The 24,626-nt window shown below is 42.7% G+C and overlaps 1 protein-coding gene across 2 annotated transcripts in view; it reads left to right on the top strand.

Annotated features, from left to right (window-relative positions):
- The window catches only part of DYNC2H1 (dynein cytoplasmic 2 heavy chain 1), a 184,802-nt gene that overhangs the window by 31,866 nt on the left and 128,310 nt on the right, over positions 1-24,626 (top strand). For both annotated transcript variants that reach the window (XM_077341542.1, XM_077341543.1), the window contains exons 26-43: positions 1,931-2,313; positions 2,933-3,065; positions 3,165-3,282; positions 3,916-4,028; positions 4,129-4,248; positions 4,931-5,081; positions 5,968-6,170; positions 7,064-7,246; positions 7,676-7,858; positions 9,099-9,322; positions 10,731-10,846; positions 11,971-12,170; positions 12,887-13,151; positions 15,489-15,696; positions 17,519-17,648; positions 19,512-19,667; positions 21,153-21,412; positions 23,230-23,476. In XM_077341542.1, the coding sequence (XP_077197657.1) occupies positions 1,931-2,313; positions 2,933-3,065; positions 3,165-3,282; positions 3,916-4,028; positions 4,129-4,248; positions 4,931-5,081; positions 5,968-6,170; positions 7,064-7,246; positions 7,676-7,858; positions 9,099-9,322; positions 10,731-10,846; positions 11,971-12,170; positions 12,887-13,151; positions 15,489-15,696; positions 17,519-17,648; positions 19,512-19,667; positions 21,153-21,412; positions 23,230-23,476 (3,393 nt within the window). The remainder of the gene's footprint in view (positions 1-1,930; positions 2,314-2,932; positions 3,066-3,164; positions 3,283-3,915; positions 4,029-4,128; positions 4,249-4,930; positions 5,082-5,967; positions 6,171-7,063; positions 7,247-7,675; positions 7,859-9,098; positions 9,323-10,730; positions 10,847-11,970; positions 12,171-12,886; positions 13,152-15,488; positions 15,697-17,518; positions 17,649-19,511; positions 19,668-21,152; positions 21,413-23,229; positions 23,477-24,626) is intronic.

The following is a 24,626-nucleotide window of genomic DNA, read 5'->3' on the forward strand; positions in this document are numbered from 1 at the left end:
CAGAGAATCCAGCAGAATCATTGGCCAGCATGCTCAGACCAACACAACTAGTGTCAAGGCACAGTGTTTCAAGCATAGCAGAACCAATGTCAAACCACAGAAGCCAAGCAGAACCCCAGGCCAAATGTGGCAAGCTCAACAAGAATCCATGTCAAAACAGAGAATCTAAGCCAAACTAACCTGACCAATAAGGACCACTGCAACCAGCCAGACCTGACAAGACACGCACTAATATCAATTACCCAAGAAGAGTCTCAGAAAGTGAAAGGGAGGAGAACTCGGGCCACCCAAGTTCTCCTTTCTGCAGTCTGCACTGGGTTCTATCACTGGGTCACAGGAAGAGTCACAGCTGGTGCACATGTTCCCTGTCACGGCTGCAAAGATGGAACATATAGCAATATATCATGAACTTAGGTGCTTTTGTGGGATCTTTTTGAGATATTAGTCTACTTTCCTAACATCTCTTGCTCCTGTTTATCTGTGTGTGCATTTTTCTTTAAGAGAGTTACAAGAGCAACTGTTTGAATACCGCATTGTTGTTGTTTTATGCAGATCTGTGCAAAGAAAGGCAAAATTCCACCAGCCCTCCTCCCTAGTGCTGCCCAGCAGCTAGGATTCAGTTGAGATTTTAAAAAGTTATTTTTTAAAGTTCATTTTAGGACATAATTTGGAATGTGCATTTGGGTATAGTGCCAAGTAGAAAATTCTAAAACAAGCCTAGAGATGAGAACCCAACAGCTCCAGTGAAATCTTTTTGGAAACAGCGCAGAACACAAGCAGCGAAAACCAGGAGGAGCAAGAAAGGAAGAAAAAGAGCAATTTCTCCCCACCCCCCTCCACTACAGCTCTCCTCCAGGTTTTTAAGACCAAAACAGGAAACATAGAAAACTTGTAATAATATTTTAAAAACAAAGGCCACTGTGGGAAAACCAGTCCTGAAAGTGCAAAGTCACGGAACAAGAAGATCTTCCCAGGCAGGCAGCTGCAGGCAGCAGAAATCCAAGGCTATGACCTCAGCAACAGTAAGGAGTCCTTTAAAAAAAACCCAAAAAACCTAGCCCTCATAAGGAGTTAAGCTGCAGGCCCTGCTGTTCATCCTCTTGAGCCATAGAGGGCTGTGCAAGAATGGTTGTAGTCATTCCATGAATGTCGAATCCATTTCCTGGGAGAGTTATCCCCACTCCCCCGAGGACCCAAATCCTATAAAACTAGCCCTGAGCCATAAAATCCCTGCCCCAAATATTCTTGAATATTTTCAAAAAAATCTCAGAACCTAGTTGCTGGTATTCCAGAAAACCCACCTATCCCTCTGATACTTGAACATATTTAAAAATATACCATTAGGGAGTTTTAAGGTATATACTCAGGAAATATTCAGGATGGGTGGCTGTGTTAGTCAATCTGTAAAAGTAGAAAAGTGCCTGAGTCCAGTAGCACCTTAAAGACTAACGAACTTTTATGTATGCATATTGATAAGTGCATGAGCCTCTTGTGGCGCAGAGTGGTAAGGCAGTGACATGCTATCTGAAGCTTTGACAATGAGGCTGGGAGTTCGATCCCAGCAGCCGGCTCAAGGTTGACTCAGCCTTCCATCCTTCCGAGGTTGGTAAAATGAGGACCCAGCTAGCTGGGGGGTAAACAGTAATGACTGGGGAAGGCCCTGGCAAACCACCCCGTATTGAGTTTGCCATGAAAACGCTAGAGGGCATCACCCCAAGGGTCAGACATGACCCGGTGCTTGCACAGGGGATACCTTTACCTTTATAGATAGATGCATGTCCCTATATTGTTCTGATTTCTGATCCCTCAGGGAAGGGCAAAGTATCAGTATTAAATAAATAAGCGGCATTTCATGAATGGCCAAAATCCCTCTTTCTTTTGGTTTATCCCTTTGGTTAAAAAAAAATATGTAACTTATGTTTTAAAACAGGATTTGAATAGCCGGGCTCACGGTGAGGTCACCATTAGAGAAGCCTTGCGTGAACTCGAACTTTGGGGAGTTGGCGCCGTCTTTACGTTAACCGATTACGAGGACAGCCATGGCCGGATGATAAAACTAATTAAGGACTGGAAAGATATAGTCAATCAGGTGGGCGATAATCGTTGTCTCCTTCAGTCGCTAAAGGATTCCCCGTACTACAAAGGTTTTCAAGATAAAGTCTCTGTGTGGGAGAAGAAGCTTGCTGAGCTGGACGAGTACTTGCAGAATTTAAACCAGATTCAGAGGAAGTGGGTCTACTTGGAGCCCATTTTTGGCCGTGGAGCGTTACCGAGAGAACAAGGCCGTTTCAACAGAGTAGACGAAGACTTTAGGTCAGTCTTCTTTTGCACTGTGTCTTTTGCTTGATTTTATCTCAAAAGCATTCTTCTTGGAAGGGTAGAAGAAGAAGAAGAAGAAGAAGAAGAGTTGGTTCTTATATGCCGCTTTTCCCTACCTGAAGGAGTCTCGAAGTGGCTTACATTCGCCTTCCCTTCCCTTCCCTCTCCCCACAACAGACACCCTGTGGGGTGGGTGAGGCTGAGAGAGCCCTGATATCACTGCTTGGTTAGAACAGCTTTATCAGTGCTGTGGCAGGCCCAAGGTCACCCAGCTGGTTGCATGTGGGGGAGCGCAGAATCGAACCCGGCATGCCAGATTAGAAGTCCACACTCCTAACCACTACACCAAGCTGGTAATACACCTGTTGCGAGGACAACGTAAGCTGTTTGAGGTCAGGGGGAGATAACTGGGGTATAAATAAATAAAGTAAATAGAATTGTATTTTAACCATCTAGGACTGAATTCGCAGTTTTATAGCAAGATAATTAATAATTGTTACTGGTATAAATGTGAATAAATAAATAAAATAAAATTTGGCCTTTTAGGCGACAAAGCATTATAATGACACATTTTTATGCCATGATGTTTTTCTTTTTTTTTTTTTAATAAAAGGTCAATACTGGCTGATATTAAGCAAGACAACCGGATAATATCCCTGAACTCTCGAGCAGGAATAAGAAATGCCTTGGTGACCATTCTTGACCAGCTTCAAAGATGTCAGAAATCCTTAAATGAATTTTTGGAGGTAGAATTTCTGTGATAAATGCAGTACTTCCTAAAAGTGCGGATTTTTACTTCCCAGTTGAAACGTAACGCATCAATCTGTTTTTCTCCCCCCCAACAGGAAAAGCGTTCAGCATTCCCTAGATTCTATTTCATTGGGGATGATGATCTTCTAGAAATCTTGGGACAGTCTACTAATCCATCTGTTATTCAGTCTCACCTGAAGAAACTGTTTGCTGGTAAGCCGTGTTCTATCCCAGTGGAAGATTCATGAAGGGCATTTATAATTAATATACAAGCGTCTTGAGCTTGTACACATGTGGTCATTGTCCAGTTTTAAATATAAATCCATAAAGGTTTAATGCCCATCTGTTTGGGCATTAAGGATGGAATAAACTGCAGATTAAATTTGGTTGCCCATAGTGATGAAGAAAAATGGTTAAGAAGCTTGTATTTGCCCGTTTCAGTGTATGGAGCACGAGGACCGTTTATGCACTGGAGGTTTGATGCCGGGCTGCAGGCTGGAGTTTTAGTCGTGGCAGGTTGCCCCATCTCTTCTAGCACCCACAAGGGGGAGTATTTGGCCCCGTGCGCCTCATCTGCCCCCGATTTGTGCTCCTGCATGGGAGCTGGGGCAGTGAAGTTCCCAGTGTGCAAACGGTCCAGGAGAGGTATTGTATTAGTTTTTAGGAATTGAAGACTTTCATATCAACAACTGCCTATGAAGGCTTGGCAAGTTTTGGGTGTTCAGAGTATTCAGAAAAAGAAAGAAAAAATTGAGGGAGAGGCTTTGACCACTGCTGTTACTCTATCACCATCTTGCTATAGGATCACATTCTCAGTTGTAAATGCTATCATGCTTTAATTAACAGGAATTCACAGCGTAAGCTTTGATGAGGATTTTAAACACATACTTGCAATGAAATCCTTAGAGGGGGAAGTTGTACCTTTCAAAAATAAAATCCTCCTGTCGAATGATGTTGAGGTAAGAGTGTAAACGCCTAAGTATAAAACATCTGAGGGAAAAAAATGTTCGTTCATTATTTGTGACGTTGGTCTGTTTTTTTTAAATTATTATTTTTTAGATTTGGTTGAACAAACTGTCTTCAGAGATGAAGGAGACACTAAAGCAATTACTGATCAACTGCGTGACTATTGGGAAAAGATCGCATGGTTCTATTGATCCCTCACTTTTCCCCTCACAGGTAAGATCCTTTTTCATCCCCATTTCAGCCCAATAGCTTTTAAAACCATGTAAGAAGAAAACTTGCTCAGAAGAGCAGTTAATCTTTTTTTTTAAAGACCATTTTTGTTTTGCGCTTTGCCAGTTGACAAACTTGGAATAAGGTCTGCCTAAAATGATTTTAATGAAATGTATCTCCTGGGTTTTTTTTTTTTCATAGTTAATCTTTGAAGGTCGTGTAGACTTTGCATAAGAAATTCTACTATAAGTGGGGAAATTTACAGCAAAACAGTACACACATTATTCAAGGGGCTGTGCATAATGGATACCTGTAAATATGTATGATTTGTAAGGCTTTTCCATGGTCATTGCTAGGGCTATGGAGGAGTTAGGAATGGCCAGGGGATGTGTAAACATGTTTTTATATTATTTTACATGTAAAAATATTTTTTAAATTGTGAATTCATATTAAAGAAATTTTGGGGGTTAGGGTAAGTTTATAGTTCAGGTTGGGGAGTGGTAAAGTTTAGGGGGAACTTTACGGCTAGAGAAGAAGTAGAGACATGGTTAGGAAAGGCCATGGGATGCATAAATATTTCTTCACATTATATTAAATGTAGAAATAGTGCAATTAAAATAGGCCACAGGTTCATGTGACCAGAACCAAACCACATTGTTGCTCATGATTTCTATTTTGTTAATAGATTCTTTGTTTGGCTGAACAAATTCAGTTCACTGAAGATGTGGAAAAAACAATCGAAGAGCATAATTTGCAAGAGCTAGAATTAGAATTGATGGCTAAATTGGAGCACTATACAAGCATAGACACTAATATTGAAGATTCAGGCAATGCAGGTATGACCACACACACCTCCCCTCGCCACGTGTGCTCACTCTCTCGCCAAGCAGCCTCCTGCCTTCCCACCCTTGCACCAGGTGCTTGCTGGCTACGTAGGTCCTGGCTCCTTGGTCTGACATTTGTCACCCCTGATCTAAGTCATGATTAATATTTTAATCACTTTGCATTGTTGGCTGCTGTTCAAGACCTGTTTAGTATAAATTGGTATAGTGGTTATTGGTATAGGAGTGTAGTGGTTAGGAGTGCAGACTTCTAATCTGGCGAGCTGGGTTTGAATCTGCGCTCCCTCACATGCAACCAGCTGGGTGACCTTGGGCTCGCCACAGCACTGAGAAAACTGCTCTGACTGAGCAGGAATATCAGGGCTCTCTCAGCCTCACCCACCTCACAGGGGCTCTGTTGTGGGGAGAGGAAAGGGAAGGCAACTGTAAGCCGCTTTGACACTCCTTTGGGTAGAGAAAAGTAGCATATAAGAACCAACACTACTACTACTACTACTATTTCTTCTTCTTCTTCTTCTTCTTCTTCTTCTTCTTCTATTTATGGTTGAAATGTTGTAGTCTTGAAAACTGGTACAGTATATAATTTAATGTTGTTTTCTTCAATTTGATGCTATAAAGCAGGGCTGTGAAACACTATGCCCAGTGACAACCCACCAAAGTTGCTATTGCGGGCTGTGGTACCCCATCATGTTTTGTGGAAACTACTGTACTGTCTTCTGCTTTACCTATTGTCAACAGACATTTTTAATTTAGGTTTTTGTTTTTTTGTTTGGTTTTGGTCATCTTGCATTTCTAAGTTTGTGAAAAGTTAGTGCTGGAAGAAGGCAGTGTGACTGAAACAGTAATGCCATTTTTTCTGTTTAAAAATATTTGTCCCCAGAATCTGGAATCCTAGAACTGAAACTTAAAGCCCTTATTCTTGATATTATTCATAATATCGATATTGTACGGCAGCTGCATGAAGCCCAAATTCATAGTGTTAATGACTGGGTGTGGAAGAAGCAACTTAGATTTTATCTTAAGAATCAAAAATGTTACATTCAGATGGTGGATGCTGAGCTCCAGTACACATACGAATATCAGGTACAAATTTCAATTAATTTTAGGGGCAGCATTTTCTCATCCAGTAATATATGGTAGCTATCCTCCTCCCAACATTGTTTATTTGTTTGTTTGTTTATTTATTTATTATTTATGTATTTATTCCTATGTATATACCACCCTCCCCAAAGGCTCAGAGCGGTTTCCATATAACTGAAACTATACATGAAACCATACATATAATAACATATTATTAATCGATAAACAGTATAACATGATGGTATAACATTATAACATAAACAGTTGGTTTCAAATTAAGTTTTTGGGAGCCTCAAAAAGAACGTTGTCCCAGCCTGTTTGCTATGCACAATAGTTTCTTATTTGTAACATGGCTCTCTTACATGAATAGATAACATGGCAGACCTGTAAAATATTTCGGCCAGGATTCAAAAAGCTATCTTGGATATTCTCAGTAATTAAAAAAAAATTTTTTTCTTTGAATAGCAGCCTCCCCTCTGTTTAGAAACCTGATGCTCATGTACCATGGTGGCTGTTGTTCCAATAGTCGAAATCTAAAGACTTCCTGGATACAAATTTACTTTGGCTCTGGCTTTGGATCCCACCTCTTTTGCTCCCTCTAACTCTCATGGGTCTCTGCGGCCACCATCCCCTGCCTCCTAAATGCCTTTTCACATGATGCTTTCACTTCTTTCTATTCAGAGATAGTTGTAAAGTAATGTGCTTGTTTGTTTTGTACGGCGTGCTTTCTGCTTCCCTTAATGAGATAGCCAGTTTAAACCTGTTGGCATTAATGGGTAATGAGTCATTTGGAGCTGGCAGTTTTATTGTCCACTGTACGTTAGGACCAGTCAGTTGAGCCGTTTATGAGTTTAATGATAAGAAAGCAACTAATACTATGTGTGTTACATCTTTAGGGTAATTCTCCAAAGCTTGTTTATACGCCGTTGACCGATAAGTGCTATCTCACGCTTACTCAAGCTATGAAGATGGGCCTTGGAGGAAATCCTTATGGTCCCGCAGGAACTGGCAAAACAGAATCCGTAAAGGCTTTGGGAGGACTACTTGGAAGACAAGTTCTGGTTTTTAATTGTGATGAGGTGAAGTAACCCTGTGTCTTATAGCAATTTCAGGTTTGTTGAGGTGTTATTGCTGTCTGAGACCTTTCTGTATGAAGAGCTCATGCCTAGCCTTTCTCTTTATGCCTCCAGCCCCTCGGCCACTGCTTTATCAGAGTGTTCAATGCTGCTCTTGAACAAAGAGCTCTTGAACAAGTAGCTCTTGAACAAATAAACGTGGGATATTCTGATTTGGGCATCCTCTTCTCTGCACAATATGGGAAACAGGTCAGAAAGTGGGCAAGCCTAAGACTTACTCCCAGATTCTCCAGTTATAGTTGCTACGGAAGTAATATCTATGTATGAATAGTTAATCTTTTTTATATCTTCTCTTAACATTTAATGTAACTTGTCACAGGAAAGCTGGGTACTGAAAGTATCACATCTGGAATAAATCTTTCTCATTTTAAGGGCATTGATGTGAAATCAATGGGCCGAATATTTGTTGGTTTGGTCAAGTGCGGCGCGTGGGGCTGCTTTGATGAGTTCAATCGGCTGGAAGAAGCAGTACTGTCTGCCGTATCCATGCAAATTCAGACCATTCAGCATGCTTTGAAGAAACATCAGCCTGTGTGTGAGCTTCTGGGGAAGGAGGTAGAGTGCAACATCTTACTATTTTTGCAGTTATTCTTGCTTTTTCCATCCCTGAGTCAGTTTTGACATGCTGTTCCTTGCTACCTCTGTGATGTGTCTTGTCGTTTTTTTTGTGTTGTGGTACTCTCTAATGAACTAATATATAAGGACTTCACACCTGGAGGAACCAGCACTGACACCCACAAATGCCTTTAGTTCTGTGCTCTAAACCTCTTGCCACCCATGTGTTGCATATGAAACCAAAATTAAAGGCAAAATAATTGTACTGCAATACTTAAAACTCTCCATATGTTTCTCATCAGTACCTGTTCTGTGGTTCCAGGGATGGGACAGTCTGACAAAATGGGGAGATACCTTCCCTTGGTTACAGACAGGTTAACCAACTTGGGAGGATGGTTTAGAAATTTAATAAATATAATAATTTTTTAAAGAGGTGAAAAAGGAAGTCACTAATTGGTCTTTTGTGGCCAATGTACCACTGGTATTTTTTTTACTTTGGTGTTACCAGTACTATTTGTAGTCCTACCTTTCCATCCTCCCTTTCTCCACCTTAGATAAGGTTAGGTTCATTTAGGGATTCCTTCCCATCACCCCAAGATGAAATGAGCAGCAACAGCCAGCATGGCAATTTCATAAACAGTTTTAAAAATTATCACCTACCATAACTACACTACCTAACTTTAAAGTCCTCTGGTACGAGGCAAACAGGAAAAACAGCACTTAACTTCGTGGATGAAAATAGTCATTGGCACTTACAATCTGCTCCACGTAATATATTTCTGGTAAGGCCTAGGAAGAGGAGCATGTCTCATGGCTTAAGTGCCACTCAGCACTTAACACCCACTCAAGGGCTGTCCCGCCCCTGAGTGCCTCCTCCTCCAACCAGCTTGCCTGTCTGTCCAGCGGCCAGCCAATAGCCTTCCATCCTCCAACCCTGACCACCCCCTCCTCCTTCCACTTCCCTCCGAGGCTCGGAGGGTGCAGATCCCTGCCGTGTGAGAGCTGCCCCTGCCGGTGAATTCCCTACCTGCAGCCTTTCCAGGTCCTGGGGGGAGGGAGAAGGCCATCCACAGAGTTCTTCCACCCCACGCCCGTGATCTAGCACACATTGTATTCCTGAATGCAACAGGCTTGGTCTTTAGCTGTTATATTAAGGTATAACACAAAGCTCTTTAAGTGCTCAGTAGTGATTTGATTTCTATTAGCAAAAATGTGTCTTTGAATTTTTTTTAACCCTCAGGTTGAAATGGATCACAATTCCGGAATCTTCATCACGATGAATCCTGCCGGAAAAGGCTATGGAGGCCGACAGAAACTGCCTGACAACCTCAAACAACTGTTTCGGCCAGTCGCAATGACTCGCCCGGACAATGAGCTCATTGCGGAGGTGATTTTATATTCTGAAGGTTTCAAAGATGCCAAAATTCTAGGAAGAAAACTGGTAGCTATTTTCAATTTAGCAAGGTGAGTATTTGGAAACTCATCTTTTCTTCATTCCCTGGGCAGCCTATCTACTTCCTTCTCCTCATTTTTCCTCTGGCAATAGGTCTTTTACCCCTTTGTGATGAATATTGATTCTTCAGTGTTATAGCGTATGAAGCAATCCAGGCCTAAATCTGTAGACAGAGAAGGTATTCCCGTAATCTTGCTTTGATGTAGAGCAGTATAATTATGAAGCACATGAGCTGGGAAATCAGTGTTCGGCCATTAGCCCCATTAGCAACTCACATTTCTAATAGTAGCCTTGGTGCAAGCTGGTAAGATGTCATGTCAGTACTAGGAGGGGGAAGGTTCATCTCCCCTAGTCACCTATGATGACTATTGCACTTTAGTCTAACATGCCTTACAGAGTTGTGGTGAAGATTAAATAAGGGTAAGAAGAAAAATGTCAACTTCCCCGGGCTTATTGAATGAAGGCTGGATAAAAAGGAAATGGATAGGGTTTTTTTTTCCCTTCTCAGTCACCTCCCTGTAATATATAAGCGATACAGAGTCATTGTATACAAAGTGCTTTGAGGATTTGGGAACAGTGTTTTATATGATCCTAGGGGGCAAGCCTGTTGCATTCAGGAATACAACAGGCACTAGATTAGGGGGGTGGAGTGGAAGAACTCTGCGGACGGCCTCTCCCTCCCCCCCAGGACCTGGAAAGGCTGCAGGCCCCCGGGAAGGGAACTCACCAGCAGAGGCAGCTCTAATTCCTTCAGTATTGTCATTTAGAGTCCAGGCATTCATTCATTCATTCATTCATTCATTCATTCATTCATTCATTCATTCATTCATTTAAAATAATTTGGTTTGATTCCTCCTTTTGCTCTTCTGGCCTTTAGTCCTGTTCAGTTCTGCAAAGGTTAAGGATTTTCTCTGCATCTAATTGTTGCTGAAATATGTATATTGTTTGCTTTTAAATTAACTTGTAAATTGTTATTTAAGTGGTTGACAGCCGTGCTTAGGGGCAGTTTTCTAAATCAGTGGTCCCCAACCTTTATCAGGCTGGGGACCGGCAGGGCATCGGGCCGCACCCGCGGGGACCGCGCCTGCGCGGGCCACGCCCATGCTTCGGGCCACGCCCGTGGGCTTTGCCCGCGGATCGGGCAGAGCCCGCGGGCCACACCCGCAGATCGGGCCACACCCGCGGATCAGGCTGCGCGGGCGCGGCCCGGCCCTGATTCCCTCTCCCCGCCCTCCCGCAGTAAGTAGCTTCCCGGGCCGCAAGCTTGTGGCCTGGGAAGTTTTTTACTGCGGGGGGGGGGCGGGGAGAGGGAGCCGCGGCCCGGCGCCAATAAATCAAGTTTTTTCGAACAGACGTTGTGGTAAAGCAGGGTATCAATAATTGAAATAAATAATATATACAGTTCCCTTCAAAATTCAGGGAGCTTTTGACACCTCAGCAACACTATGATTGGGGTCTGCGTGCCCTGAAGACAGTTCTGAGAGGATGTGGGAATCTGCTTCGTCAGCTGAAAAAAACCGGAATGAAAGAGACAGGTAAACATTTTTAGGCCTTTGAGAAGTAAATATTCATTGTAATAACTTCATGCGCACCCACATATGCTTAAATTCTTTTCCTGTAGGAATTTTTTTAAAACCGTAATATGAAAACATTTCATAGAAGAAAAGAAGAGCTGGCTTTTTGTACCTAATTTTCTACTACCTGAAGGAGTCTCAAAGTGGCTTACAATCATCTTCCCTTCCTCTCCCCACAACAGACACCCTGTGAGGTGGCTGAGGCTGAGAGAGTCCTGAGAGAACTGTGACTGGCCCAAAGTTAACCAGCTGACTGCATGTGGAGGAAGAGTGGGGAATCAACCCTGGTTCTCCAGATTAGAGGCTTGCCATTCTTAACCACCACACCAAACTGGCTCTCATCACAAGCTGCTTCTGGTTGCAGTGTTGGATGCCTAAACAACTATTATTAATTTGAAAAGGAATAGCAGAGAGTCCATGCAGATCTGGTCCCCAATGTTAAACACATACTTTGCATAGTTGGTGGAAGGGTTAAGGGTGGTGGTTTGATTTTTAAATCCATAATGCTTCTATTCTGGCAGTTTCCAAAATAAAAAAAAAACTAGACAAACCCCCAAATTGGTTGATACTGTAATGAAAGTTGATTGCAGGTGGAACTTTCAAAAACAAGCTGAGAACTTTCAACAACATACTGGCACTTCTTATGTTACAGCAAAGTGAATCTAGCCCGGTGTTAGTGACAACCCCCCCCCCCTCTGTTTCTGCAGTCCAAAACCGAAACTTTATTGAACTTCTGCTGGATTGCCGTAGCTGACCAGTAAGAAGATTATTGCTTGGTGCTTCCTAAGCCATGCAGTATTGTAGTAAAGTCCAGTAGGACATCGATAAGAACATTATTTTATTTGATCTGTTCACATCCTCTGACAACAGAAGTGAGCCATTTGATTCATGACTGGTATTGCTCTCTCACAATTTATAGTCTGTTTTTCAGCCTTCGTACCCTAATATGCATTGAAACCTAGGATGCTGTGAATTTAACATATATAGTGGCTACAGTTCCATGGTAGTAGCAGAAATCCACTTACCTTGCTTTTTCAAGCAAGAAGAGATGAAATTCTGCCTTTTCTTTCCTTTGTCCCATGCAGTTCATGAAAGCCATATCGTGGTCCAGGCCTTGCGACTCAATACCATGTCAAAGCTTACATTTGCAGATTGCGCTCGGTTTGATGCATTAGTGAAAGATGTGTTCCCTGGTATTGATTTTAAGGATGTAGATTATGATGAACTCTGCAAAGCATTACAAGAGGTCTTTGAGGAGGCTAATTTGGAAATCATATCTACCCAGGTAAATATCATCGTCAAGCCAAACTTAATGATGGATACTTAAATTGTAACTGTGTCCTTTCCTCTGCAGCCAATGGGAACAGCATCCTGCCCTCCTCCAAGTGACAACCTTTCAAATACTTAAAGAGGGCTATCATGTCCCCTCTCAACCTCCTTTTCTCCAGGCTGAACATTCCCAAGTCCCTCAACCGATCTTCATAGGGCTTGGTCCCTTGGCCCCAGATCATCCTCGTCGCTCTCCTCTGTACCCTTTCAAAGAAAACATAAGATAAATCTTCAGTTGCCCCAGACCCATATGCACACAGGCCATCCAAGTAAGGTAGATCTAGGGATCTTGGAAACTACCCACCAAAATAGCAGAGGAAAAAGCATGTGAGTAAATAAATAAAGTGCCGTCAAGTGACAGCCAACATATGCAATCCCAGCAACGAACTTTCAAGGTAGTTGCTTTCCTCTGCAGAGCCTTCCTTGTTGGTCTCCCTTTGAAGCACCAACCCTGGTATAATACCTCCAGAGCTCTGTCTTAAGTACAGCCTAGCACCCAGGAGCAATAAAAATACTTGCATGCCATTTCTGACCAGTGGTACCAATAATTTTGCTTTGTTCTCATTGGGTAACTGACGTTCTGAAAATGTCTCTTATTTGCTGCTTATTAACGTGAGTGGAAGCCTTATTTTGTGCTGCTCACAAAGATTCATGTTTCTGTTTTCTGTGTAGCTGAAGAAGGGATTGGAACTGTATGAACAGCTGCGTCAGAGAATGGGAGTGGTTATTGTGGGCCCCAGCGGTGCTGGTAAATCAACCCTTTGGCGGATGTTAAGGGCTGCCCTTGGGAAAGTGGGCAAAGTAGTGAAATTGTATGCCATGAACCCCAAAGCTATGCCCCGCCGCCAGTTGTTGGGCCACATTGACATGGACACAAGAGAGTGGTCCGATGGCGTGCTTACGAACAGTGCTCGGCAAGTGGTCCGCGAACCACCAGGTATGTCTGTGTTAATATTCCATTGTTAAAAAATGAAATCTTTATACCATATCGAAGTGTCGTACGTAAGTACTTTCCGACTCCCATTTCTAGTTGTGCCCTCCTTCCAAGCCCCTCCATAATGACCTCAAATATTAGGGGCCTTTAGTAGGGGAATCCCATGAGGGGTAAAGGGCCAGTGTGGAGGTTAAGTACCTTAAGGACAAGAGACTTGCAAAATGGATACCATAGAGCAGGGGTAGTCAACCTGTGGTCCTCCAGATGTCCATGGCCTACAATTCCCATGAGCCCCTGCCAGCAAATGCTGGCAGGTGCTCATGGGAATTGTAGGCCATGGACATCTGGAGGACCACAGGTTGACTACCCCTGCCATAGAGGAATGAAGCCAATGGCTGGCAAAGAAACCTCAACAAGAAGGGGCCACTTTTTACCATTCATATTAATATGAAATTTTCTCATGTGCATTCTTCAAAACTGCTTTGAATGTGTGTCCAAGGATATGTTTTTGGTCCTACCGTCATCCCCTACAATGGCTGCCTAATTTTAACTCCCATCTCCAGTAACTGCAATTAAAATGAATGAAAATGCTATGCCTCAGCTTGCTTTTGTGGCCCAGGTTAAGGCGTGCACCCTTTAAAAAAAGTCTTTAAAATCCTATGTGTATTTACTTGGAAACAAATCTTACCGAAACCATTGTATGTTTTCAGGTACATGTGTGTAAGATAGCACCTTAGCTTGTTTTATATTAGGGCATTATCACAATACAGTTAGCCAGATTAGTCTGTGGAAGCATGAAGGTACCCTTTATCATCTTTATAACAATAAGATACCTTGAAAGTACTATCCAGAGAAAGTCATTAATACTACCTTTATCTGAGAACAAGTGCAAAGTTGGAAAATAAAGCATATGTGAAGCAAAGATGAATTTTCTAGTAAGGGAAAATCACTATTGTGGCACTAAATGTTTGGTTGAATTTGAGGCATGTTTTATCAGATTTATGAATAAGGCAGTTGGTGCAAACTGTGGCATCTAGTTGATCATGCTGAGGGGGTTTTAGCTTGTTTCCAGGACTGATACAAGGGGCAGATCTGCAAAGTTCTGAAGTTCTGATCTTCAAAGACTTGGTTCCCAAATACCGAAATAATAGTCTCTATAATAATGTGGGACTCTAGAAATGGGCTGGATCTGGCATTAACCATGGCAACACGAGGGCTCTTGCAATTTGTTGTTGGATCCATCCGCCAAGCAGGCCACACTCTGGATCTCATTTTCGGTGTGGGTCTGAACATGGATCTGGTCTCAGCAAACTGTCATGAACTCCGATTCATGCCATCCCTGTGCTTCGCTTCCCACACTCTTCAGATCTCACCAGCTGGCTCGGGCCAAGGCCATAGAGCAATAAACCTGTCACCTGGTCTTCATCCTCACTTCCCTTTCCCAGCGGGAGAGGCTCCATGCGAATGTATCAATCTCACTGTAAGTGTCCTTACGAAGACAACTCAAAGTCTCAACAAAGTGCCAACCGCTTGATAAGGTTCCGTTCTGTGGACTTAGTCTAATAAAGCTCTCTTGGAAATCTGCAACTGGCTGTTGGATTTCGGATGCGCCTTTATCCTAGACTCCGCAAGCTGGGCTCATCCTAATTCCTGACACAAACCTGTGCCTTGGTCAGACCACTATGCCCTGATGACTTGGCTAAGGCTTCCACTCCCTCCTCAGTTGGGTGCCAAGCAAATTTTACCTTGCCCACAGAGACTTATGGATCCAATTGGATGCCTGAATGCTTTGTAGAACCCGATGCCTGGCCCAAAAGAAGCCTGCTTTGCCTCAACCAGGGCCAGAGCCTTCTCTGTCCTGGCCCCAGCCTGGTAGAAAGAGCTCCCGGAGGAGATCAGGGCCCTGACAGATCTAAAACAGTTCCACAGAGCCTTCAAAAGGGAGCTCTTCCACCAGGCATTTGGTTGAGGTCCACCAGAATCAATCACATCTGTCCTTCCCAAGAACCCATACTCCTGAACCATGGACCTGTTGGAACTGTTTTGAATTAGACTGTTACTTTCAGTTATAGTTGTTATTGTTATTACTGTTACACTTATGTTACGTTATGAAGAAACAAAGTTCCATGTATTATTTATATTCCACGTGAACCGCCATAAGCCTCGGGAGGGTGGCATACAAATATAATAAATAAATAAACAAACAAACAAATAAATAAATAAGTGTGAGCAACTGGAATTTCTGTGAATCTTTCTGTTTTCACTGTAAATTGCAATTCCAGTGGCTCATATCTTTAATTCATATGAGATGACAATATATTGGTTTTTGCATGTGAACAGATATTACGTCATGGATAATCTGTGATGGTGACATCGACCCCGAATGGATTGAGTCTTTGAATTCTGTCCTTGATGACAACCGTTTGCTCACCATGCCCAGTGGAGAAAGAATTCAGTTTGGCCCAAATGTGAACTTTGTATTCGAAACTCATGACCTGAGTTGCGCTTCTCCTGCCACAATATCCCGGATGGGAATGATCTTTCTAAGGTAATTCATAATGCCTTTGGACAGAGGAGCATTAGAGCGCTTTGCGGTTTTTGCATATGCTGAGGATGGGGAAATCTTGAGCTTGATTTAAATGTTAAATAAACCTTAGCCTGGATTTACTTTGCTCTTTTCTGTTTCATTTGCAAAATAATCAATTTTATGAACAAAATCCATGCAAAGCGTTCTCACCGTTGGTGGGCTCCTTTCTGCATAATGTACTGCTCCTCTTAAAATTTAAAAGCAACTGAAATTTAATTCCTGTATTATTTTTACAACTCTAAAAGGGAGCATAAAAGTGACGATCAATGGGCCTAGCTAATGTACTGCATTGGTACAAGTAACTAAGTTATGTAGTATAGCCTTGGTATGAATCTTAACTTAACTTTATATTGTTATTACTTATTTTGAGTCAAAATAAGGAAATAAATGTAAATTATAGAGATTTCCACTGAAAGGTAAATAAAAAGCATTGATGCTTCAGTCAACAGTATGCATATATGGAAAGAAGCCTAGATTAGCTTTACTTGTGCTGCATCAGGAACTTGAAACTTGGGTTGATCTTTGATGCCTCCCTTGCAGTGGAGGTTGAGATCTAGAAGGGAGCACGCCAGGCATTTTTCCATCTTTGCCTAGTGAATCTACTAGCACTCTACCCCCTGGGAAACCTTGCTACAGTCATCCTTGCAAGTCACCTTTGGGCTAGATTATTGTAACTCGGTCTACACCATCCTACCCTTAGCCTTGACCCAGAAATTGGAGCTGGTACAGAATGTAGCTGCTCCGGTCCTTACCAGGATACCATGGGGGGCCCGTATATGACCTGCCCTCCAGCAGTTGCATTGGTTGCCAGTTGAATTCTGGATCTAATTTAAGGTTTTGGTTTTAACCTTCAAGGCCATATGCAGTCTGGCCTGTTCCAATTTGCTCCCAGATGAATCTTTAAGTTCTTCAAATACCAACATGTTGGTGGTCTCTGGTCTGAAATAAGTTTGCCTTATCTGAACCAGGACCAATGCCTTTTCGGCTGCGGTCTCATCCTGGTGGAATGAGCTGCTAATTGAGATGCGGGTCTTGACGGAACTATCGGAGTTCCACAGGGCTTGTAAAACGGTGCTTTTCCACCGTTGGAAGGCTGGAACAAGCTAATATAGCCAACAAATCTATGAGCCTTCGTCCATTCATCGCTTGGCTATTCCCACCACTAAACTGAAAGGTAAATTCAAGGGGAAAAATTGGAGCACTGCAAGGTTTGATTATTGTTTGAACTGTAAATTTGGTAGTACAAATATATGTGCACTGTGTGATGTGAACTGCCGTGAGCCTGCTTGCAGGGAGGAGTGGTCTGTAAAACCTATAATATATAAAGAATAAAAATATTAAAGGGGGAAATCCCTCATCTAGCAGCCCATTTGTGAATATGTCTTAGATGCACTGATTATCAGTGGGAGAGTGAGAAATTAGAGGAATAATTGTTCTTTTCTTCCATTCACAACTGTTGATTGGTGCTGTCCCATAATAACATCTCAGGGGAGGAATAATTAAATAAAGTTAATATTGTTATCTGATGGTGTTTCTTAGATTGATGTTACAGATGTAAGCTATCTACTATAAGACATATGAGAGTAGCTGGAAGTAATTATAACTCACTTATTCACAATATGTTGGGTTTTAATATTTAATTTGATTTTGCAGACCTTTTACTCAGTCTAACGATTCTCTTGCCATCCCCAAATGAGCCCTCTAATGCACAAATGCTTTGTTATAATCAAATGAGAACTGAAAAATTTATTCGGGGTTTAGTGTGACGTGTGTCTCATTCTAGTGATGAAGATACAGATCTCAATTCCTTGATAAAGTCTTGGCTAAGAAATCAACCCGAGGAGTACAGGCACAATCTTGAAAACTGGATCGGCGACTATTTTGAGAAGGCTTTAAACTGGGTCCTAAAACAGGTGAGTAACCTGACGGAATGAGCTCCCGGAGGAGATCGGGGCTCTATCAGAACTAAAACAGTTCCGCAGGGCCTGCAAAAGGGAGCTTCTCTACCAGGCATTTGATTGAGGTTGATGGGAACCAACAACCACTAGGCCCCTGAACCTCCCTCCCAGAAATCCATGTACCTGAACTGAACAAACATGGACCCATTTGATTGTCCTCCTGTTAAATTTTTATCCTCTATTATTGTTAGTGTTATTGTTACCATTGCTGTTTTTCTGTTTGATACCAAAAAACAAGTTTGATGTACTTTTCCTCTATGTTCCATGTGGACTGCCCTGAGCATCAGGGGAGGGCGGTGTACAAATGCGATAGATGGATAGAAAGATGGATAGATAGATAAAAACAAACTAACTCAAGGTTTTAAAATATAATTTCAAGTTAAAGTGCTATTTGGCCAGGCTATTACCTCTCCCCTCCCCGAAGCCTTAGTCATATCTTTAAGATCTAAAAACTGAAAGGTGTTGTGATGAATGAGAGGCCATGGACTGAGAGATACTATGATAACTACAGGGATGGAAAGGGATCCTGGGGTCTCTGTGGTTGGGACGAAGGGGAGAAAGTCCTGTCCACTGAACAGAGAGAATCTCACCAAGAGAGAAACATGCTAGCCCCTTGATGTGTTAAAGCCTCTTGATCAGAAGGTCCAGATCTGGTGAGCTTGAGCTTTAAGACCTGACACCCAGATTGGCTGAAGGCCCTGGGACACATATGCGGGGTAGTCTGAAAAAGGGAGCTGTTTCTTTGTCTGGGAGTCAGGGGAGCTGTCCTAAGTGTTTTGCCACAATGTATGGCAGAGGAGAACAATGCTAGAACGGGTTGCAGATGCACCAGGGATGGGGAATATCATACAAATGACAACAGATATGCCTTGGATTGTAAGTACCTAGTTCGTAACTGTCTCTTTGTTTATTTTGCTTCGTGCATCTGTCAGTCCTCTTCTGTCCCTTCCTCTTCCTTATTCCCCTGCTGTGCCATTTATGGCTTCTCTGAGATCTGAATTGATTGCATTTATATTCAGCACTTTCTTGCAGTAGGTGTGGGCGGCACTGGCATTTGAGCATAGTGGGGATGAATTGTAGCTATCGCACAGATAGCAGAACAAATACTTCGATACAAGGACCAATTATGCATGAGGGAAATGCCGGGCTAGCATTTGCATGGCAGCGGGTCCCCTCCCAGCCTGGCCCGCTTTAGGGCCTCTGATGCCCCGCAGTGAGAGAACACTGGGTTTTTTTTTTGTGTGTGTGTTCCCTTTTTTGCAGTTGCTGCCATTGGTGGCCATGCTGGGCCAGGCCCATACATAAAGGGAAGAGCCAGGCCTCCCAGGCCTGGCTCCTACCCTGCCTATGGTGTCCCAACATGGACCTTCCATGAAAGTGGGATTGTGTGACAACTTCCACCCTTGTGGAAGTAACTCCCACCCCGCCATCATGGAGAAATGCGGCGGAACCTTTTCACTCTGGCTGTCATGTGTCCACGCTGAAATCTGGGCCGGACCGTGTCTAGCAGGGGAAATCTTCCCCCATCAGTGCACAAGACGTAGTGGGGCATGCTGCCCGACTGCAACCGGTGGCATCTCACTGCGGCTGCCACTATGCCTAATGGATCTAGATGGAACATAATGTGTGCTTTTTAAGGCTTATGAAAGTAATGCTTGCACAATTCTCAATGATCAAATGTAGATACTTTGGCTGCTCCTATTCTTAATTTCTTCCTTAATATCTTTTGCACACTTAAACAGGACTCTGCAATAAAACTTAGTTCTGTTGTTGGAAACTAGCTGATAGCGTGCTCTCTGTGTTCGTTCTGTTTTGTAGAATGACTACGTGGTAGAAACGAGTTTGGTTGGGATGGTGATGAATGGCTTGTCTCATCTGCATGGTTGCACAGAACGGGGACAGTTTATAATTAGCCTGATAAGAGGACTGGGTGGAAATCTCAACATGAAATCAAGACAGGAATTTACGAAAGAGGTAACTGTCAAAATCAAAATGATCTGGAGACTGGCAGCTTCTGCTTTCCTGAACCTGTTGCTGGATTTATGCCCTTTAGAGAGCAACTCTAAGCAGGTCTACTCAGAAAAAGGGAGGGAGCACAAGGTGTAATCTTTTTACAGCTAAGCCTGTGAAGCTGAAGGCCAACACTGTGAAGCTGAAGGCGTTGAGCAGGGGGTTGGACTAGATGGCCTGTATGGCCTCTTCCAACTCTATGATTCTGTGATTCTGAACACCCGAACCTGTCATAATGCTAAAATACAATCTAGACAACATTCCTGGAGATTTTAAAAAAACATGAAAACAACAGGTCTGACTACTAAGTTCAAGAGAATGTGAACCGGAAGAACTGTTATGTTGAAACCAGAATGCACTATTCTTGTAGTCAAAAGAAAATTTTACAACAAAGATTGAGACCATATATGGGATGAGAAATGCCAGATGCTCAAGTTTGATTCAGAAAAAGAAGAGGCAGTATAGATCATATGGCAAATTAAGTTGGTTCCTGGAACATACGAGAGAATTTCAGAAGAAAATCAGCTTGTGTTTTATAGATTACAGCAAAGTTTTTGACTGTGTTGACCATGAAAAGCTATAGTTGACTTCAAAGGAAATCAGTGTATCTATAGTCTAGACAAGTGATCACTATTAGGACAGAATATGGAAAAACAGAATGGTTTCCAGTTGGCAAGGGTATCAGACGAGAATGCATTTTATTTATTTGTTTATTTGTTTGTTTGTTTTTTTGTTTATTTATTTGTTTGTTTGTTTATTTGATCTCATTATTTCTTCAATACCTATGCAGAACCCATTGTAAGGAAAGATGGGTTAGATTTAGAAGATGGGGTGAAAATTACTGGAAGGAACATTGACAATTTGAGATATGCAGATGACACCACATTATTGGCAGAAAACAATGAAGACTTGAAATGAAGGTTAAGGCAGAACATTTCTCCTCAGAGGAGTTTTTCAGCTAAGGATTTGTCAGGCTTATCTCTGGCTCAGACACTGGATGAACTCAGACTTCACTCGGACTGAACAGAACTCCCCCCCCCCAGCCCACAGCCAGTAGAACACCCCCCACTGCACTGTGGCTGGCCAGTCACCAGGCTCAAAGCCACTTGTAGCCCTGGTTCTGCCTGCCTTGTGAAGATTTTTAACTCCTGACTGACTGCTGCTGTTCTTTCTGCACTTAGGGCTTCCTTTTCTAAGTATTATCCTTCACGCCATGCTGTTAAGTAAGCATGAATACATGGTTCAGATTTTTGTGTTTCTTGGCATAGAAATGGAGAGCCAAGTGAAGGGAGCAGTAGAAGGGAGGAAGTTTGTTTGCCATGTGATGATAGATCATTGTTAGTCTGCAGCCTGATTTGGGCATCTACTATGTATTTTATAGTAGTAATGAGGTTTTCTACTATTTTTTAAAAACGTTTAATTTTATATTTTAAAAACATGGATTTTTAGGTTTTCAGCTGGGCCCGAGAGTCTCCGCCGAATCCCAGCAAAGCACTGGATACCTTTTACGATTCAGAAACTCAGCGCTTAATGACGTACCAGCTGAGGAAGCCCGAAAACTTGACAGCTGATGACTTCAGTAATGTTCAGACTCTTCCAGTCATTCAAACACCTGACATGCAAAGAGGCTTGGATTACTTTAAACCTTGGCTAGGGCTGGATAGTAAGCAGCCCTTTCTTCTGGTTGGCCCTGAAGGATGCGGGAAAGGGTAAGGATTCTTACTTTTGTACTGATAGTGGTACTAATGGTTCTACTAATGCTAATAGTGAAGATGAACATGGCTGTATGACTAGAAAACCACAATTCTGTTCCACACTCTAAAACCACAGGCTTTCGGTCTAGTTCCATCTAGTTAAGAAGAAGAAGAACATCTAGGGTTCCTGTACTGCCATAGATATCATGGATATCTGCTTTAGGATGGTTAGGGCTGATCCTGCGTTGAGCAGGGGGTTGGACTAGATGGCCTGTATGGCCCCTTCCAACTCTTTGATTCTATGATTCTATGATTCTATGATAAGATTAGCCAAGTAAGGTCTGGGTTTTCCTAAAAGTCTGCAGGAACAGCAGAAACTGGAAAAGCACCTAGAGTCTTCTGAAACAGCAGGTAGTACAGTGGATCCAAGTTCTATAGCAGGATAGTCATGTCAGGAACCAAGCGGTTGAGATCCAGCAGATTTGCACCACAGACATCACTCTCAGGCTTCCAACTGAAGCTTTAAGTAGAAGTCTTTATTTGGAGAATCAGGTCATAGATCAGCACTTCGCAAACAGCTCACAGACAGGATTCTTGATAGAGACATTAGGGAAGGGGGTTACATAGCGTATATACCTTGGAATGGGAAGGGGACATGGGCTACTTTTGGCGGGAACACCAATTCACACAGGAAGGGCAATACAGCTTTCTCTGATCTACAAGGTGCCAAAACATCCCATCCGGCCATCTGGTATTTAGTCTGAGTTCCCAGCATGGCCATCCTTGCGAGAGGCGATACGGGAGGGAATGCGGAAGGATGCTTTGAAATGCAAGAGGGGGAGGGGAGGGGCACTGTTGAGCGGGCCAGGAAGGTGCCACAACTTCACGGGAGATCCGGGAGTACAAAGGAATGAGACAAACATCAGGAAACGGGTTCATGACAATTCAACAGTGGGCTCTGAGGGAGAGAGGCAAACAGTGGATTGCTTAGAATGACAGTGTTTTAAATGGGGCCAGAGTGTGAAGCAGATCAGAAGTTACTCCCACAAGGTCAAAGCTCATGCTTTAGTTCAGGGGTAGTCAACCTGTGGTCTTCCAGATGTCAATGGACTACAATGCCCATGAGCCCCTGCCAGTGTTTGCTGGCAGGGGATCATGGGAAATGTAGTCGGACATCTGGAGGACCACAGGTTGACTACCCCTGCTCTAGATAATGTGGTGAGAGGTTTAGCCAGGGCACAGCCTTGGCTTTGGAGCCCTGGTCACTGACAATGCTAAGCAGCTTCCACTTGGATCTTTTGCTATCCAAGCTGTGCCCTGACCTGGATAGCCCAAACTAGCCCAACCTTATCAGGTTTTGAAAACTACGCAGGGTCAGCCCTGGTTAGTACTTGGATGGGAGACCACTAAGGAAGTCCAGGGTTGCTACACAAAGGTGAACAATGGCAATTGTCTCCCGTCACTTTTGTCAGAAACAAATGGGGTTGCCGTAAGTTGTCTGCAACTTGACAAAAAAGATGTGGGTTTCTGAGAAAGATAAATGATGAGACAGTCAGATGGGAAGTCTTAAGCATATCTAATTTGACTCTTACTTAGGTCCGCTCAATGGGAGTTGCTCTCAGGATGGTCATCTTAGATGTGGACTGGGAGTTTCCCAAAAGTAGCACAGTGCAAGAACAAATCTATGCAAGGATTCAGCAGAATATTGTCTGACTGTATTAATGAGAAGCCAGTTGATTTGGAATCATAGCTGGCCCTTCAGTAGTTGAACTAAAGTGCTGTATTTGTATTTCTAAAAAAAAACACAACGCGCTCTCTCTCTCTCTTTTTAGGATGTTGCTTCGTTATGCCTTTACCCAGCTGCGTTCTACTCAGATTGCTACAGTTCATTGCAGTGCTCAGACCAGCTCCCGGCATCTTCTGCAGAAACTAAGCCAGACATGTTTGGTCATCAGCACCAATACTGGGCGAGTGTACAGGCCAAAAGATTGTGAAAGGCTCGTTTTATACCTTAAGGATATCAACCTGCCCAAACCTGATAAATGGGGAACCAGCACACTTGTCGCTTTCTTACAGCAGGTGAGCAGAACTGGGTTTTGAATTGTGACCAGTTGCCTTCTGCAAACCTGGTGCAGGATTTATATGTGTGTGTGTGTGTGTGTGTGTGTGTGTGTGTGTGTGTGTGTGTGTGTGTGTGTGTGTATGTATATATATATATATATATATATATATATATATATATATTATTTATTTATTTATTTATTTATTTATTTATTTATTTATTTATTTATTTAAAAGCACTTTCTTTGGCAATAATGCACTGCAGTTGTACAGAGCAGTTTTTAATTGCAGCTTCCTGTGACAATCAAAAGAAAGTTTTCCACTTTGAGGAAAAAAACAAGGTTTCTTTCAACCATCTTTTAGCTGTATCAGTTTGGTTATTGTGTGTAATTTCGCTATCTGCCATGTTCTCACAAACTCTGCATTTAGTCATTTAGTCCAACCTCCTGCACAGTGCGGGAAGTCACAACTACCTGCCTACCCACAGTGACTCCAGTTTCATGCCCTAGTGATCCCCCCCCCAACATAAATCTCCAGAATCCAGCCTGGCCTGGAGGATATTCTCCTACCATCCCATAGTGGCAATTAGCAATTCCCTGGGTATGCAAGGAAGGGCCACAAGAGACAAACAATGGCACATCCCTTCCTGCCCACCCACTCACCATCTGCCTAAATTCATAAAATCAGCATCATTTCACTGTCACTTCAGCCTCTTGGTGAAAGGCTTACTGTAAGACATATTTGTATAACTGGTTATTTCTGGCTTCCTGTCTCAAGTCATCAATCAGGCTGACTCTCATCCATATATCTGACACTGCACTTCTACTGCATTCCATGCACCTCATCAAACACTAGTTTTAGCACAAAATTTGCTGATGAACAAGATAATGCAAAACAAGCAAACATGAAAAAGCTGGCTTAAATATTTTAAAGAGCAAGCCTAAGCAGGCCTGCTCAGAAGTAAGTCCTATTTTATTCAGATGCGTTAGCAGCTCCCAGGAAAGTTTCCTTAGGATTCCAGCTTTTAGTATACAATTTTGGGATGTCTTATGGTCACATGAAACAAAGCGCTACATGTACCTCGATTCGTTTTAAATCTAGTTCATTTTAATCCATATTTTCCTGATTATGATCAGAGAGGATAGTCACATGGAACAGCAATGATCCC

The sequence above is a fragment of the Paroedura picta genome, chromosome 6 (genome assembly GCF_049243985.1).
Source record: "Paroedura picta isolate Pp20150507F chromosome 6, Ppicta_v3.0, whole genome shotgun sequence".
Lineage (NCBI taxonomy): Eukaryota > Metazoa > Chordata > Lepidosauria > Squamata > Gekkonidae > Paroedura > Paroedura picta.